Here is an 18994-nt window from a genome sequence, read left to right as displayed (position 1 = left end):
TTACATTTAGATTCATTATTTCAGTATTGCTTTTCTATGTTATGTATTTTCTCCAGCTGTAGGGATCCCTTGGGGACTGTTTTAAATTTAATATTTTTTTTGTGTAATCCATGTCCTTGAATAAACATTTCTTTATAATTACTTTGCTTGAGTGCTTTTAGTGGGACACTTTTTCTTTTTTTAGTATATATATATATATATATATATATATATATATATATATAACCCTGGCTGTGCTCAAAGCTGTGACCATGCAGCAAGCTTAAGCCTATAGGGAACCATGTTAAAAATGTTTTTTGAAGCAAAAAGTGGCACTGTGTGCTCATTTGCATGTCATTTCCCAGAATCCCTTGCTGCAGTGGAAGTGCTGTGTGCTGGGTGATAATGGGGAAAGGCGGGGTTGCAGACCTGCCTAAGACATGCAGATGAGCATACAGTTGTATTTACATTTATATATATATACACACACACACACACACACACACACACACACACACACACACACACACACACACACACACACACACACACACACACACACACACACACACACACACACACACACACACATCCTACATTTTAATCAGCAGCACCATCTAGTGGTCAGTTTTTGTTAGACAAGTACTGGAATTATATTTTGGTATTGTGGCTATAGTAGCAATTGTTCATACAAAAGCGACCGCCAGTAGTAGAAGCAATACTTTTTGTTAACTTACACTAAAAATATGTTGTTGTTTTTTTTAATTTTTGGCTATTGGCTGATTATAAATGGTGGAATAAGTAACATCCTCCTGTATGTAGCAAAAGCAAATGTTACAATCGACTCAGGTGTTTCCAACATCCCCTTTTGTATTGAAATCAGCTTGTTGTACTTCCGGCTTGGGGTAAAAGGGCATCCAGGAGATAACAAGATCACATATATTGCTGTTACAAGTGGTCTAGTACAGGGGTGCTCTACTTCAGTCCTCAAGACCAAGAGCAGACCAAGCCAAAGATTGAGCCACTGATTCAGCCACCTGTGCTAATGCAGGGATATCCTGAAAACCTGACCTGTTCATACCTTGAGGAGTGGAGTTGAGCTGCCCCTGTCCTAGCAGGTGACGTTGCTCTATTTCGTGGATACATACCCCAATGTGTATGATGGGGTATGATAGGTCCTGTGAAAATTCTTCCATGTTCATGATCAGAATCACTGGTTTCTTACTTGTTTTTCAGGCCTTTGCCCACCAGGTGAATACTCCTCAGATGGTTTCCGGCCTTGCGAGCCTTGTCCATTTGGAACATACCAGTCAGAAGTAGGACGCACTTCCTGTTTTTCTTGCGGCGGGGGCCTCACCACCAAACATAATGGAGCCACAGCATTTCAGGACTGCGAAGCCAAAGGTGACTGAATTGGGCAATAAGCAACGTTGCTAAACACAAGAAGGGGCTTGTTTCAATGTCTGTGAGACGTTACAATGCAAAGCAGCTCTGCTTTGCACAAGGATCGTGGAGGTTTACACCCTTTTTGCAGTCTGTACTTGCTTTGCTTCCGTTAATAGGGAACAGATACCTTCTAGGGGACCAACATAAGAGTTCTTCATAGATTACAAATAATCTGCATTTCTCTTTGAACTAGAATTGGGAACAGCCGGCGCAAAACTGTTAAAATTGCAAAGCTATTACACCGGCAAGGAGCTATTTTATTTTCGGCTATTTAAAAATGTTCAACTTAAAAAATAATTTGCTTGGCAGCAACACTTCGCAGAACAGTTGTTACAATTTAGTTTTTTGATCATTGTGAAATTTGAGCGCTGTAAAAAGATAAATGAAAAAATAAATCAATGCACTGCAACATACACATACATCATTATATATATATATATATATATATATATATATATATATATATATATATATATATATATATAAATATATAAATATATATATATACAGTGTTCAACAAATTTGGTCGCCCGCACGCCCCGGGCAACTGGATTTGACCCCGTTGCGACCTCCTCATGGCCACCAAAGCAGCGCACGCAGTTTCCCCTGCTTGCGCTATGAGGCCGCGCTTCTACGGTCATTATTTGCCTCCTTCCCCAACTGCAATGGCCGCGCGGCGTCAGACGCCGCGTTGCCATGCCAACATGACGCTTGTGACGTCATGCAGCGTCAAGGAGCGGAGGAGGCAGCCGATTGGAGCCTGGTGCCAGCCCGCCTGCCCGCACCACCCACCCAGTTTCCAGATCCCCCCCGCCCGGCTTCAACACCCCCCCCGCCCGGCTTCCCGACCTCCTGCCAGCTTCACATTCTCCCACCTGGCTGCCTGACCCCCACCCGGCTGCCCGACCTCCTGCCCAGCTTCACATTCTCCCACCTGGCTGCCCGACCCCCCCCCCCCCCGCCCAGCTGCTTCTCCCCCCTGCCCGGCCAGACACACACACACCCACACACACACCCACACACACACACACACACACTCACACTCACACACACACTCACACTCACACACTCAGACAGACAGACATACACACACACACACACTCAGACAGACACACACAGACACACACACACACACACACACTCAGACACACACTCAGACGCACAGACACACACACACACACACACACACACTCAGACACACACTCAGACGCACACACACACACACACACACACACACACACACACTCAGACACTCAGACACTCAGACACTCAGACACTCAGACACTCAGACACTCAGACACTCAGACACTCAGACACTCAGACACTCAGACACTCAGACACTCAGACACTCAGAACACAGAGACAGAGCATGGGGAGAGAGATACACAGAGACACAGCATGGGTGAGAAACACAGCATGGGTAGAGAGAGACACAGCATGGGGAGAGAGAGACAGCATGGGGAGAGAGACAGCATGGGGAGAGAGAGACAGAGACACAGCATGGGAGAGAGACAGCATGGGGAGAGAGAGACACAGAGACAGCATGGGAGAGAAACACAGCATGGGGAGAGAGACACAGCATGGGGAGAGAGACAGCATGGGGAGAGAGACACAGCATGGGGAGAGACAGAATGGGTGGGGAGACAGAATGGGAGGGGAGACAGAATGGGGGGAGAGAGACAGCATGGGGAGAGAGAGACATAGCATGGGGAGAAGGAGACACAGCATGTGGAGAGAGAGAGACACAGCATGGGGAGAGACAGACAGCATGGGGAGAGACAGACAGAATGGGGAGAGAGACAGCATGGGGAGAGAGAGGGAGAGAGACAGCATGGGGAGAGAGATACACAGATAACCAGCATGGGGAGAGAGACAGACAGCATGGGGAGAGACAGGCAGACAGAATGGGGAGAGAGACACAGCATGGTGAGAGAGACACAGCGTGGAGAGAGAGACAGACACAGCATGGGGAGAGAGACACAGCATGGGGAGAGAGAGACAGAGACACAGCATGGGGAGAGAGACACAGCATTGGGAGAGAGAGAAAGAGACACAGCATGGGGAGAGAGACAGACAGCACGAGGAGAAAGACAAACAGCATGGGGAGCGACAGACAGCATGGGGAGCGACAGACAGCACGGGGAGCGACAGACAGTATGGGGAGCGACAGACAGCATGGGGAGCGACAGACAGCATGGGGAGAGACAGACAGCATGGGGAGAAAAACAAACACAGAATGGGGGGAGAGACAGAGAATGGGGGGGAGAGAGATAGAATGGGGGGGGCAAACACAGACAAAGGGGTGGGGAGAGAGAGACACACAGAGAATGGGGGGGGAGGAGAGAAACACAGAGAATGGGGAGAGAGAAACACAGAGAATGGGGGAGAGAGAGAGACACAGAGAATGGAGTGGGGAGAGAGAGACAGAGAATGGGGAGAGAGACACACAGAGAATGAGGGAGAGACACAGAGAATGGGTGAGAGAGAGACAGAGAATGGGTGAGAGAGAGAATGGGTAAGAGAGAGAGAATGGGGGAGAGAGAGACAGAGAATGGGGTTGAGAGAGACACAGAGAATGGGGAGAGAGAGAGAGACACAGAGAATGAGGGAGAGAGAGACACACAGAGAATGGGGGAGAGAGAGACACACAGAGAATGGGGGAGAGAGAGACACAGAGAATGGGGGAGAGAGAGACACAGAGAATGGGGGAGAGAGAGACACAGAGAATGGGGGTGGAGAAAGAGACACAGAAAGGGGGAAAGAGGGAGACAGAGAATGGGGGAGAGAGAGAGAGACAGAATGGGGGAGAGAGAGAGACAGAATGGGGGAGAGAGAGAGACAGAATGGGGGATAGAGAGGTAGAGAATGGGGGAGAGAGACACACAGAATGGGGGAGCGAGAGACACACAGAATGGGAGAGAGAGAGAATGGGAGAGAGAGAGAGAGAGACAGAGAATGGGTGAGAAAGAGAGAATGGGAGAGAGAGAGAGAATGGGGGAGAGAGAGACACAAATAGAATGGGGGAGAGAGAGACACACATAGAATGGGGGAGAGAGAGACACAGAATGGGGGAAAGAGAGAGACAGAGAATGGGGGGGAGAGAGAGAGAGACAGAATGGGTGAGAGAGAGAGGCAGAGAATGGGGGAGAGAGAGACACACAGAATGGGGGAGAGAGAGACACACAGAATGGGAGAGAGAGACAGAGAATGGGAGAGAGAGAGACAGAGAATGGGGGAGAGAGAGACACAGAGAATGGGGGAGAGAGAGACACACAGAATGGGAGAGAGAGAGACAGAGAATGGGGGGGAGAGAGACACACATAGAATGGGGGAGAGAGAGACACAGAGAATGGGGGGGGAGAATGAGACACAGAATGGGGGAAAGAGAGACAGAGAATGGGGGAGAGAGAGAGAGACAGAAAGGGGGAGAGAGGCAGAGAATGGGGGAGAACGAGAGACACTAAATGGGGGAGAGAGACACACAGAATGGGAGAGAGAGAGACAGAGAATGGGGGAGAGAGAGAGAGACAGAGAATGGGGGAGAGAGACACACACACACAGAATGGGAGAGAGACACACAGAATGGGAGAGAGAGACAGAGAATGGGGGAGAGAGAGAGACACACACAGAATGAGAGAGAGACACACAGAATGGGAGAGAGAGAGTGACAGAATGGGGGAGAGAGACACAGAGAATGGGGAGAGAGAGAATGGGAAGGGTGGAATGAGAATGTAGAGGTGGGAGGGGAGAACAAGAATGGAGGGCTATGGGGGGAGGGGGAGAGAATGGGGGGAGAGAGAGAGACACAGAATGGGGAAGAGAGAGAGAGACAGAGAATGGGGAAGAGAGAGAATGGGGGAGAGAGACACAGAGAATGGGGGAGAGAGACACAGAGAATGGGGGAGAGAGACACAGAGAATGGGGGAGAGAGAGAATGAGAAGGGTGGAATGAGAATGTAGGGATGGGGGGAGAACAAGAATGGAGGGATATGGGGGGAGGGAAAGAGAATGGGGGGGGGAGAGAGAACGGGGGGGGAGAGAGAGACACAGAATGGGGAAGAGAGAGAGAGACAGAGAATGGGGAAGAGAGAGAATGGGGGAGAGAGACAGAGAATGGGGGAGAGAGAATGAGAAGGGTGGAATGAGAATGTAGGGATGGGGGGGAGAACGAGAATGGAGGGATATGGGGGGAGGGAGAGAGAATGGGCGACAGAGAGGGGCGGAGAGACATAAAGGAAACATAAAGGAGAAGGGGCGTAGTTGGTGATGTCATTTGTTTTATAAATATTTTTTTAATGTATCCCGGGTTTTTACTTTTGTAAATCTGGTCACCCTAAGCACAAGGCTATTATTAATTTAACAGTTCAACGCTGATACTATACACATTGAATATATTATTCTTTTTCTCAAAAGGTAAGCATTAACTCCATCTACCAAATCATTTTCTTTCAAGTGTTCGATTGGCAGAGCTAGCGCTGTGGCAGTGGTACTGCTTGCCGATAAAACTGATGGATACTTTCTCATTTCTGCAGTTCAGTGTTCGCCCGGACATTCGTACAACACCACAACCCACAGGTGTATCCGTTGCCAAGTGGGAACATATCAGCCAGAGTTTGGCCAGAGCTACTGTATTTCCTGTCCAGGGAACACCACCACTGACTTTGATGGCTCCACCAACATAACCCAGTGTAAAAGTGAGTATTTCATTTCCATCCCACAATAGTGAGTCCCTGTGCAAAGCGTTAATGTTAAGGAGTGAGTGACCACGTGGGAACAGGACGGTTTTTGAGTAAAATAGCACTTGATATTTAAAATAAAAATAATATATATATTCTATCTATCTATCGATCTCATTAGGTTCAACCGTAATTCAGATCTGCCGGGTTCAGCCCATTGAGTGCCCCAAGATGTACCCTGAAAGTCATTAGGACCAGTATTCTAGGGCAAGGGTGCACACACCTTTTTTTTCTTTCTCTGCAGCACCCTGTCTGCTCTCCCCCCATGCCCGTGCCACCCCCTCCCCCTCACCTTTTTTCCGGTGTTTTCTGATGTCACGACGTCATGTGATGCTGCATTGCCATGGCGATGCGTCGCCCGAAGCCACCGGAAACTAGGTAAGGGACTTAGAGGCCTTGCGCGCTCCTCCGGCATTTAATTAAAATGTTGTGGGGAAGAGCGCAGGGCCTATATAAGTGCCACGCCCCCCCTCCCACAAAATGTTGCGCCCTTGCGCTCCCTGCTCTCGGGTATGTGATGCTAGAAATGCTTGCTTTCACGGTAGAGATTACTTACGCTGTTCCAATGGAGCGGTGAACGCAATCGTGGTGGAAGGGGAGTATCTTCCACTTCAGTTCACGTCTTGGGACGGAATGGGACATCTCGCCGCTAAGATGCTGTCATTTAGCAGCTGCTATCAATCTCTGTGGGTCAGGGCCCCAGACAGATTTCTCGGTGCCCAGGACTAGAGTTACGTCCGGGGCCCCCGCCCCCCATGTCGGTAGTATAGCGAGCCTCCCCCACCCCCCATTTCACACCTCACTAGCCCCCTCTATTCCCCCCCCCTCTTCCCATGTATTTCACTTCCCTTCGTCTCACTCCCTCTTCCTCACTCAAACCCCCTCCCGCCCCACATGTATATCTCTCCCCTTCATCTCACTCTTACTCCCTCTTTTCCTCACTCACTCCCTTTCCCCCTCTCTCCTCTCACTCTCCCCAACTTTCCATCAATTAACACACTCTTGCTCAATCTCCCCCACAAAATACATACCAAACCCCCCCCAATACATATTAAAAAGACCCCCACCCCCCCATTACATATAAAAAGACCCTCCACCCCCCAATACATATTAAAAAGACCCCCAACCCCCAATACATATAAAAGACTTACGTGGCTACGGGAGTCCGGCAGCCGGCGCTCCAAGTTGGGGCTGACCTTTGGCCAGGCCCGGCTGCCGATCACGGCCAGGCCCCGGCTCTCCATCAGCTGCAGTTCTCATTCTGTGTCCCACGCCGAGCTTCCAGAGTCCGAACGCTCCGGAAGCTGAGGCCCGGCGCGCTGACGTCAGAGGTTGGAAGCCCGGTGTGGGACACAGAGTGAGGAAGAGGCCTGCAGGCATCTGATGGAGAGCCGGGGCCAGAGGTCGGGGCCAATTTGCAGCGCTGGCCACCGGACTCCCCGCAGTCACCGGGTCTCGGACACTTGTTCCTTCTGTCCCCCCCTGTCGGCGGCCCTGCCGAGGGTAGCTAGTTGCTGGCCTTTTCGCCGCTAAGTTAAGTGATTAGCGTTAGCATCAGGGGTTAACTTTAGGGCTTAAGCTTTTTAGGGTAAGGTTAAGGTTAGGGATTTTAGGGTAAGGGATCGGATTATGGGTTTTGGGGTAGGGGGTTAAGGTTTAGTTTTCTTCGGCTAAGGGATTCGAGCAGGGTTATGGTAAAGGGTTAAGGTTAGGAGTTTAGAGTAATGGTTTAGAGTAAGGAGTTAAGGTTAGAGGCTTTTAGGATAAGGCTAGGGGGTTACCTTCGCGGCAAAACGTCTGGCAGCTAATTATCAGGGCGGCTGATCTGCGGCAGCTAAATGGCAGCGGCGGAGTGCCCGCGGCGGGATGCCCTAGACCGGTATTCGGGAGCCGGCCCACCGCAACACAATTGCTAGACCAAGCGATGACATCGTTGAGACCGGGAAGACCCGTGGCCCTCAAAGGGTTATCGAACTACTGAGAATCGCATATATATGTGTCTATTGAAGACACAATCTCCCATCGTACCTTTAGTGTCTCTTCTGCTAACACCTCCTCCTCCATTGATCTCTCTGTGGGGGTACCCCAGGGCTCTGTCCTGGGACCTCTTCTCTTTTCTCTGTACACACTTTCACTAGGTGACCTAATCACATCTCTTCGGTTTAAATATCACCTCTAGGCTGATTACACACACATTTACTTTTCAACCCTGACCTTACACCTGCTGTACCAAAGTTTCTGAATGTCTCTCTGCGATATCATCCTGGATGGCCCTCCGCCAACTTAAACTTAACATGGCAAAAACAGAGCTCCGTGTACTTCTTCCCAAACCTGGCCCTACATCCTCCTTCCACATTACTGTTGGAAGTACCATCATTCACCCAGTAGCCCAAGCACGCTGCTTAGGGGTCACACTCGACTCCTCTCTCACATTCTCCTCTCACATTCAAAACGTCTCTAAAGCCTGTCGCTTTTTCCTCCACAATATTACAAAGATACGCCCTTTCCCCTGTTACTCGACTGCTCTGACTCAGGAACTCATTCTCTCCCGTCTCGATTACTAGAACCTCCTGCTGTCCGACCTTCCTGCCTCTCACCTGTCTCCCCTACAATCTATCCTAAACGCTGCTGCCAGAATCACTCTACTTTTTCCTAAATCTGTCTCAGCGTCTCCCCTCATGAAATCCCTCTCCTGGCTTCCTATCAAATCCCGCATCTCGCACTCAATTCTCCTCCTCACTTTTAAAGCTTTACACTCTTCTGCTCCTACTTACATCTCAGCCCTAATTTCTTGTTATGCACCATCCCGACTCTTGCATTCTGCTCAAGGATGTCTTCTCTCTACCCCTTTGTATCTAAAGCTCTCTCCCGCCTTAAACCCTTCTCACTGACTACCCCACACCTCTGGAATGCCCTTCCCCTCAATACCCGACTAGTACCCTCTCTATCCACCTTTAAGACCCACCTTAAGACACACCTGCTTAACGAAGCATATGAGTAGCACCGTAGATACTACTAGACACATGATACATCAAGCTTGGCCCCCTGCAGAAGAACTTACCAATATGCCCTCCTACTGTCTCTGTACGTTCCTCCTACATACCAATTAGATTGTAAGCTCCTCGGAGCAGGGACAATACAATCAAGGAAAAACTGCACAACTTTGGCAGTGACTGTACAGTATGTTCACAGGGGCAATAAAACAAACTCCTGACTCCAGAAAAGACAATCAGGCCTCACCCAGTTTCAGGCCCAGTAACACTTCTCTGTGAACATTGGACATTTATATGACTGTGACTATTGCACAAGAAAAAGAAAGTACAGTAGTTGATGACTGGAGCTAAGCACAGCCACAATCACAGTGAGCACATCCCACTGTTTCTCAGCCAACGTCTCAGGCAACTGTGATATTTCACATGATGTCAAGTTGTGTCAATCACCCCAGTGTGCTGGCATTCGGAAAGGCAGCAGCTTATATGCTTACAAACTCCTATGCCCCATGAACCTCCCCCTGGAATGCATATTTCCGAGTGACAAATATTTGTACTCCTGAGTGATGTCATTGTAACCAAACTAAGAAACCCACCCGGTTATCACTTATCTATCTTAACCCCGGCTCCTGCTGAAGGAGCCTGCTACGTGTCCCTGCCCAGCTACAGAAACATTAAGGAATTATCCAGACAGTTGGAGCAAAACATTCTTCATGTAAAGAATCTATATGTATTTATGTATGTGTTTCTTTTTCTTACAACTATTATCTTACCGCACGTAGATATAGCACACACGTCTAATTAACCTCTTCACTGCCAGCAGGCACCACTGGCAGTGCAGAGGTGGAAATGTACACTATTATATAGTAAATAAAAATACCACTTGTGAGCACACACGTGTCTCAGACAGGTCTGCAACGCTGCCTTTCCCCATTAGCCCTTAGCATGCAGTGCTTGCATGGCAGCCAGGGATTCTGGGAAATAACATGCAAATGAGCACATTCCATCTTTTACTTCATGTACATTTTAACACGGAGCCCTAAAAGCTTTTGTCTGCATTATTACACAGCTGTTCTGCACAGCCTGGGTTACAGAAGTGCAGAGACAGTAACCCTGCTCACAGACAGCTTTTTCGACCTTTGTGAGTCTCATCAGTGTGAGGACGCACTATTATATAGGAAGAGACACGGCATCCCACCCTCGTTGCTGTTACTTTTCTGTGGGGCCCTCTTGGCTCTAGAAGTCCCCCCTAACCTCCAGGTTTCCCATTGTTTTTAGACAGGCAGTGTGGAGGGGAGCTTGGGGACTTCACTGGATACATTGAATCCCCAAACTACCCAGGAAACTACCCAGCGAACACTGAATGCACGTGGAACTTAAACCCGCCTCCTAAGCGGCGGATTCTAATTGTGGTGCCAGAAATATTTTTGCCGATAGAAGATGAATGTGGCGATTATCTGGTGATGCGAAAAAGCGGTGAGTTTTTTTTTTGTTTTATCGATGCAAACTGCAAGATTGAAACTGTATGATGGCGAATTTGTCCAAAACATGTTCATTGGCATGTTCAGACCTTAGTGGTTTCGACTTCTTACTTCCTTTGCTGTGATATGTCTAGGGCAGAGGGTGGCCAACTCCAGTCCTCAAGGGCCACCAACAGGTCAAGTTTTCAGGATATCCCTGCTTCGGCACTAGTGGCTGAATCAGTGACATGCTGACTGAGCCACTGCTTGAGCCACTTGTGCTGAAGCAGGGATATCCTGAAAAACCTGCCCTGTTGGTGGCCCTTGAGGACTGGAGTTGGCAACTGCTGCCCTAGTGTATGGAGTTTATGATGGCAACAATAGATGTGGTATAGTATCTAGAGATCACAAGAGAAGTTAAGGTGGTTACATTCTTAAACTAAAATATCCAATCTTGTCTCTTCCAAAGCATCCTCCAATTCTGTGACCACTTACGAGACCTGTCAGACCTACGAGCGCCCCATCGCTTTCACATCAAGATCTAAAAAGCTTTGGGTACAGTTTAGATCTAACGAAGGAAACAGTGCCAAAGGCTTCCAAGTCCCATATGTTACATACGACGGTAAGAATTGTTTAAGCAGCCTCTGTAAAATTTATTTATTTATTTATAAAATGTTTTACCAGGAAGTAATACATTGAGAGTTACCTCTCATTTTCAAGTATGTCCTGGGCACAGAGTTAAGACAAATAATACATGTTTACAAATACAGTTACATAATGAACAGGTTATACATTATATACAAGACATTGCATGCACAGTTAAAGATAATTTGTATTATGGGCGTATGAAATAAAAACCAGACCACATTAAAATGTGTGACAGCCTTAGATTTGAAAGAACTTAGACTGGTGGTGGATGTAAGAGTCTCCGGTAGGTTGTTCCAGTTTTGGGGTGCACGGTAAGAGAAGGAGGAGCGGCTGGATACTTTGTTGAGCCTTGGGACCATGAACAGTCTTTTGGAGTCTGATCTCAGGTGATAGGTGAGAAATTGGAACGAGGGCTAAAAAATATGTTACCTAAATCCAAGCAGCTTAAAATGTAGTCAATATATATTTTGCATAGGGCATCTAGAAGCACAGTGCCTGGTTCTCCATCTTCTCCACAGTTCATTGTCTGCCTCCTGGAAGGGTGTCCACTTTGTGATGCAACGTGTAGTGGATCCCATGAAAGTGCAGAGTGAACAGTGAGGTTACTTAGGTGGTTATGGACATCCATTAACTGGGAACCCACATAGGTTCATATGAGCTATTAAGTACTTACGTGGTAATAACCTATGGGGCTACCAATAACCATAAATGGTGATGTGAAAGCATATAATGCCATTTAACTAGCCCAACATACTAACACTATACTTGTAAGACAAGTTCTGTTTATTTCTTAATTATTGTAGACATTTGGCAAATTCTTTGTATGTCTTACAAATTGTCTTTTTGTTGAACATGCCTACAATAAGTTGTTTACTCATAGCAGCAGTATCAAAAGGGTTAAGCATATAGCACAAGATGATTGATTAATGTGTGGGCAGTATTGACTACTGCAAAATATATGGGGACTTTTCAGTGACACTTGTGGTGTAAAGGTTTTATGTTTAATACCAAGGAAGAAAGGGAAAGTTAGTCCATATATTGGCAAAAGAGCAATGGATTTTGTTGGAAGGGTCAAGGTGACCTCCTGGCGAGATTCCATTCCGGAAAGCAACTGAGAACATCTCTTTGTTTGTTTCTCATGTGAAAAGCAGTGCAGAGGCTCAGCTGCAACATGAAAAATTGGTCCCCTGTCTCATAAAACATTGAAGATTTTGTATTGGGAACGCGATCAAAAGGTTTTTACACCTCTTCAGCTGAATTGCTTTCATAATAGACATCTGGGAGGCAAGGTCAAGGAGAAAGCCAATGAGATGTACGATAACATCATCCAGATCAAGAACTATTGTTGGGAGGGTGTCTACCCTATCACTTATGGTCCATGAAAGCTCTTGTATCGGTTTTGGTATGAAGAAAGATATACCTTCGGATCAAAAAAGTTTTCGCTTCACTATGAAAAACCACCAATGATCAGAGGTAGACGGTTGATGCAATAGCAAACATAGGGAATAAAGAGAGATGAGTCGTATTATCACATAACCTTAAACCACACTGACCTGGCAGTGTCTTTTCAATACTATAGAAGAGAGAGGTTAGGTGCACTCACTGGAGCTATATAATTGCCCCGGGTGCACAGAGATCATCCAACACCGGGGAGACCTATATAGCAGGACACATCCTCCCCTAACAAGAAGGATCCGGCACTCAAGAGGTCTTCAGACAAATCGATCGATGTCTCGGTCAAATATACTTGACAAAGGTCAGTCTATTTGACCGAAACGTCGATCTGTGTGGATTAAACTCTTTTCTTTTGTAGATAGACCTCTGGAGAGCCGGTTCCTTCTTGCTTGTGGAGGATGTGTTTTCCAATACTATATACAGTGGACTGAATACCTTTTAATGGGTGCATGAGGTCTATGCAGGATGCACTATCTTGCATCCATTACAACCTATGGTCCAGATCCATAGAGGTCCGTTATTGACTTTATGAGGCATTAGCCTAAGTTAACACCTCTTTATGTCCTAACGTGCATCTTCAAAGCTCAGTAATGCAGTTTTAAGTGCTGTTTTCAAGCAGAAAGGGCACTGTAATGGTAATGAGATGCAAAAAAGGGGTTCCCCCTAACACTCCCAACCCATAGAGCTCGGCTATGGCTAATGCAGGGATTTAACTTGATGTTCGTTCACTCATACGTTACGTGGTGTTACTGCCATCCAGAACCTGAAATATGGGTTTGGGAGGAGGGGAAAAGAGAGTGAGATGGGCCTCTGTGGACCTGGCCCCATGTTTGTTTTCCAATGAAGGTGGAAAATAATATTAAGCTGGAAAAATTACACAATTTCCATTGCTTTCAATATGCTTTTTTTTTTTTTAACTTTGATAAGTCAGTTGCTGGACTTCTGCATTAGTTTAGCTTCTGAGAAGCGAGCGACGTACTGTATGGCAGTTTGTGCTAACATCTGCGGCATATCTTTCTTGCTTTACTTGCATACTCTTTGCATCAGTCATCGATCAGGTGGGCGTCCATGAAGACAGTCAAGAATACTGGGTTCTAAACTCTAGTCCTCAAGACCCTCCCAACAGGTTACGTTTTCAGGGTATCCCTGCTTCAGTACAGGTGGCTCAGTCTGCGATTGAGGATTCTGTGCTGAAGCAGGCTCTTTGAGCCACCTGTGCTGAAGCACGGATATCCTTCAAATCTGACCTGTTGCGGGGGGTCTTGCGGACTGGAGTTGAGAAACCCCTGGGTTAATGCATTTTCTACACCTGTTTCTTGCAGAAGACTACCAAGAGTTAATAGAGGATATCGTCCGTGATGGAAGATTGTATGCATCGGAAAATCACCAGGAAATTTTAAAGGTATTTATAATCCATGTTGTGCCGTCACTGCATATTTACACCTTGTTTCTCATCTTGTCTTGTATCTGACAGCTTATTGGGTGTAGTCCTATTTCTGTATTACCTTAGTGATTGATGCCCTCTGTCTGGTCAGCTCATACGCTATCTGCAAAAAAAACCCCCAAAAAACGAGTAATCTAGAAAAAATATTGAGAATCCGGAAATTTAGGTGTGTAAACAGGGCTCGAAAGATGTAAGCTACCTGCACTGCTGGAGGCCAGTTATTCGGTGCGGGGCCAGTGTGATAGAGTCTGCGTTCTGCCAGAAAACCGCGTCCAAGCTGCCGATCACTGCTCTACTTCCTAAAGTCGTGTCCCGCCATGAGTCCATGCACAGCGTGATGCAAGACATTGCGGGCAACTGTCTTAAGTATCACTGGTCGTCCCCAATTTCCCACCCATTCAGAGACCCATAAGGAATACCATTTGTAATTAATTTCCAGAGAAACAAAAGATGGCAAATATTTGTTTTTAGCATGGTTACATTCATTCAAAAGCAAATTAAATTGCGGAACTGAAGTGTTGCTGTTTTGCCTGGCGACTATGGGATTGTAGCTTTAAATATCTAATTTCTTCTAGGTTTGATATTAAAGATTGCATTTACAGCTATAGTGTCATCAGAATAACAGCGTGTGTCAGTCTCTACTTTTGATTTTTTTTAATGTGAAGTAAAATCTTTAATACTACCCTAAAATCCCATCACACTATGGTTAGCCCGAGGCCCATCTGTAACAGGTGACCGTGCATCTTTTTCAGGATAAGAAGCTTATAAAGGCGCTGTTTGATGTCCTGGCACATCCACAGAACTACTTCAAATACACAGCCCAAGAGTCCAGAGAGATGTTCCCCAAATCGTTCATCCGACTTTTGCGTGCCAAGGTGTCCAGATTTTTAAGGCCTTACAAATAACGACTCCATGTTCCTGGATGAGAACTTTTGAACAGAGGACTTTTGAACGAGGACCATTACAATTCCTTGTGCTCCTTTCTTTTGCACATCAAAGCCAGATCGGTCAGATCTTCGGAGAAAGAGTTTCACTATTATATGTATTGTAAATATATCAGAAACAGACGTTTATTTTTTCACGTTGAGTTGCTCCATGTTGTGCCGACGGTTCATGGTCGGGTGCGTCGGCACTGGATATAAATACATTGAGGCCCATATTTAATCGGCCGTGTTCTGGCACTGGAAGGTGTCTTGTGGCAGAAAGCCGCTATGTAAATATGGGCCTTCATCTTCTGTTAATCCCATTACCGTCAGGGCCACCTCTAGAAACAAAGGCTACTATTCAATATACTGTGAAGCCAGCTTCCCCTTGCCCCCAAAGATTTAAGCTCCATTGACTGAGAAAGGGGCATTCGGCATCACAGCATATTCAACAGAGGCCAAAGAGGTTGAAGACTTCCTCCTCACAACCCAGATCCACAAAATGGTGCAAAGCTTCAGCACGGCTCCACTCCTATTCACATCAATGGGGGTAAAGGTGTGTTAAACCTTTGGTCCAGTGGATAAGAAGTTCCTTTATTAATGTAGAAGCCATAAAAATGTATTGAAGCAGCAGTCCACCCTAATTTTGTTTGTATTTATTCACATAAAAGAGGATAGTGCAAAGACGGTCTAGGGCGCTTGGCCAGCGACCAAACCGCCGCAGGCGTTCTGCCGCCACGCATGTCGCCGCTGGGATAACTCGCCACTGGAACACCTCGCTGCTGGACATTTGGCTGCCGCAGGTCCGATGACCTTCGCCCTCTGCTGCTCCACCTTTAAATGTCCCCGCTCCGGTGTCACACACGGCCATTTAAAGATGGAGCGGCGGGCGCGCAGGGCATGGGAACAGCGAGCGCACGGAACAAAGTGGAGTAGGCGGGCGCGCCAGCGTTGAGTTGTCCCGGCAGCGACATGCACTGCACATTGCACTGGCTCCGAACGCAGAATAGCGCATTATAACTCAGAATATCACCAGTTTTCCATAAGATTCAGCGGCAGTGGTAACGCAGAATGTCCGACCATATCGCGGCAGCGGGTACAATAACCCTCTACACGGAGAAGATGATACGTCCAATGATAATGCAAACCCTGCAGTTTCTCCCGACTTAACACATACAGTCCCCAGAACACAGAGGCGCACAGGGAGGGTAACAGATGGAGAAACGGATTGATACATTAACACTGCGATGCACAAGGTTACGATGTATCACTTGGTCTCAAAATCACCAGAAAGGTTGTATAGAAAAGTCCTCATTCCGGTTTTAGAAAATTGTGACAAAGCCGCTCTACTGTATAGAGTAGCGCAAAGACAAACAGCATACAATAGCGTCGCCCCAGCGCTTGCTCCCCCCTTTTCTGTGACGTCACGTGAGCCCGCAACGTCATTTGACGAGCGTTACCATGGCGCCGCGTACGTCACATGACCCCGCCGCGTTGCCAATGCATCCAGAAGGCTACTGAATCCTGGTAAGTCGAGGTTGCAGAGGCCTTGTGCGGACCCCCGGCCTTTAACTTAAATGCCTTGGGGAAGAGCGCAGGGCCTCTGCAACCGCCTGTGCCTCTCCCCTCCCCCCAGCAAAATCCTATGCCCCCTAGTTTGCGCACCCCTGCTTTATACTGTATGCGTTGAGTGGACTCCTGCCCTATGTGTAGAGATAAGCGAATCTGCCCAAATCCGTTTCTCACCTTTTAATCCGCGCGGATTCATCAAAAAAACGCCATTTGGATACAACCCGTGGACGGATTCAGCAATCCCTTTGGCGGCTTCTTAAAAATCCGTCAATGGATTGCGGAATCCGCGGATTGGATTATACATATCCGCCCACGGGTTGCGGAAACCGCGGATTGGATTATACATATCCGCCCACGGGTTGCGAATCCGCGGATTGGATTATACGTATCCGCCCACGGGTTGCGGAATCCGCGGATTGGATTATAGTTATCCGCCCACGGGTTGCGGAATCCGCGGATTGGATTATACATGTCCGCCCACGGGTTGCGGAATCCGCGGATTGGATTATACATATCCGCCCACGGGTTGCGGAATCCGCGGATTGGATTATACATATCCGCCCACGGGTTGCGGAATCCGCGGATTGGATTATACTTATCCGCCCACGGGTTGCGGAATCCGCGGATTGGATTATACATGTCCGCCCACGGGTTGCGGAATCCGCGGATTGGATTATACATATCCGCCCACGGGTTGCGAATCCGCGGATTGGATTATACGTATCCGCCCACGGGTTGCGGAATCCGCGGAGTGTATTGACAATAATAATTTAAAAATTTGCAAAATGCGGAGCGCCCTTTTGAGATTGATCCGCGGAAATCCGCGAACCAAAGTAACCGGCTCATCCGCTGCGGAATCAAATCCCCCCCCCCAAACATTCGCTCATCTCTACTTCTGTGTTTCCGACTCTGAACCCTCTCGGGTGCTGTTTTTCTTTACTTTGCTAGGGCGGACTGATGCTTTAAGTAAGTAACGAATGGATTATCAGGGAGAACAAAGAAATATTTGCATAGCTGTAAATGGTGTAAAAAGTTTTCTACGCACTCTAAATATAAAATCTACACTCTTGGCAAGAGTAGAAACAAGAGTATTAAAAAAAAAACAGGTTTTAGCTTTAGTTTTCTTAGTACTTAAAATTATATTGAGGTATTAAGAGAATATTTTTTTGTTTCTGTATTATTAAAAGCGCTTATTCATTTTGACATTTTTTGTATGTATTCCTGTACTTCGATCCATGTTTTTCTCTCATATAATCCCACATATTGTCACTCAGAAAAACGCAATACACAACAACTTATCCTTTACGGGACATATTGCAAAGCTTCTCTGAATTGCTCTTCATGATAATGCTTTGAAGCCCGTTTCGTGGTATATTTCAGGGAACCTGAAAGGCTCCCTGCTTTTATTGAATACGGTCAGTATTGTAATTGCCTGCATCTTGTGTTCGGACAGAACGAAATGTTATCACTTTATTCCTGATACCTAAAAGATTACCGTTTTCATACCCAACATGCTTTTGCCAAGACAACAAACAAAGTAACAATATTATTTCTGCATTTCTTTTACTAAATGTTACCCATGTGATCTTTGGAGATACCAGTAAATGTTGGAACGTGGATTTAAATGGAATTTTGTACAAAAACTAAATAAAATCAGATTAAATTATACCAAGACCTCTTCTTTCGGCACAGAAATATCGATTCTGTTTTAGTGTTTATTATTTATAAAATGTTTTACCAGGAAGTAATACATTGAGAGTTACCTCTCGTTTTCAAGTATGTCCTGGGCATAGGAGTTAAAATGACAAATAATACATGGTTACAAATACAGTACATAAGTGTACAGGGTATACATTATATACAAGAAATTGCATGCATACTTAAAGATAATATATATTATAGGCTTATGTAACACTTACAGACCAGATTAAAATGTGACAGCTTTGGTTTTGAAAGAACTTAAACTGGGGGTGGATGTGAGAGTCTCAGGTAGGTTGTTCCAGTTTTGGGGTGCACGGTAAGAGAAGGAGGAGCGTCCGGATATTTAATAATTATAATATAATTATTATAACGACACATCATTTGTTATTTAATAACTATTCCTCAAACTCTGTAGGACATATTACCAGTCTCCCCAATATGCAATCACTGTCCCTGTCCATTAAGCCAGCGTGGACAGGGTTAACATCATGAGGAAAAGAGACACAACTTCAAAAGACCTGGAGTTTGTCAGACCCCGCATGTCTGCTGTGAAGGGGTCTGTTTGCTGTGTAGCTGCATTCACTCTTCCTCAAACTCTCATGGACATAACTCCAGAGTTACGCCAAAAACGACAGCCAAA

At 46.6% G+C, this 18994-nt stretch overlaps 1 protein-coding gene across 4 annotated transcripts in view; it reads left to right on the top strand.

The window, feature by feature from the left end:
* SCUBE2 (signal peptide, CUB domain and EGF like domain containing 2) overlaps positions 1-18968 on the top strand; it is a 94697-nt gene extending 75729 nt beyond the window's left edge. For 3 of the 4 annotated variants that reach the window (XM_075567063.1, XM_075567064.1, XM_075567062.1), the window contains 6 exons: positions 1216-1383; positions 5958-6119; positions 10430-10627; positions 11081-11233; positions 14037-14116; positions 14911-18968. In XM_075567063.1, coding sequence (XP_075423178.1) covers positions 1216-1383; positions 5958-6119; positions 10430-10627; positions 11081-11233; positions 14037-14116; positions 14911-15063 — 914 coding nt within the window. In that variant the 3' untranslated portion in view covers positions 15064-18968. The remainder of the gene's footprint in view (positions 1-1215; positions 1384-5957; positions 6120-10429; positions 10628-11080; positions 11234-14036; positions 14117-14910) is intronic. The other variant, XM_075567065.1, reaches the window with a different exon arrangement.
* Positions 18969-18994: the final 26 nt, after the last annotated feature.

Source organism: Ascaphus truei, chromosome 12, assembly GCF_040206685.1.
Source record: "Ascaphus truei isolate aAscTru1 chromosome 12, aAscTru1.hap1, whole genome shotgun sequence".
In the NCBI taxonomy this organism is placed as follows: domain Eukaryota; kingdom Metazoa; phylum Chordata; class Amphibia; order Anura; family Ascaphidae; genus Ascaphus; species Ascaphus truei.
The sequence above is the reverse complement of the archived record's forward strand: the minus strand, read 5'-3'. Positions and strand labels throughout refer to the sequence as shown.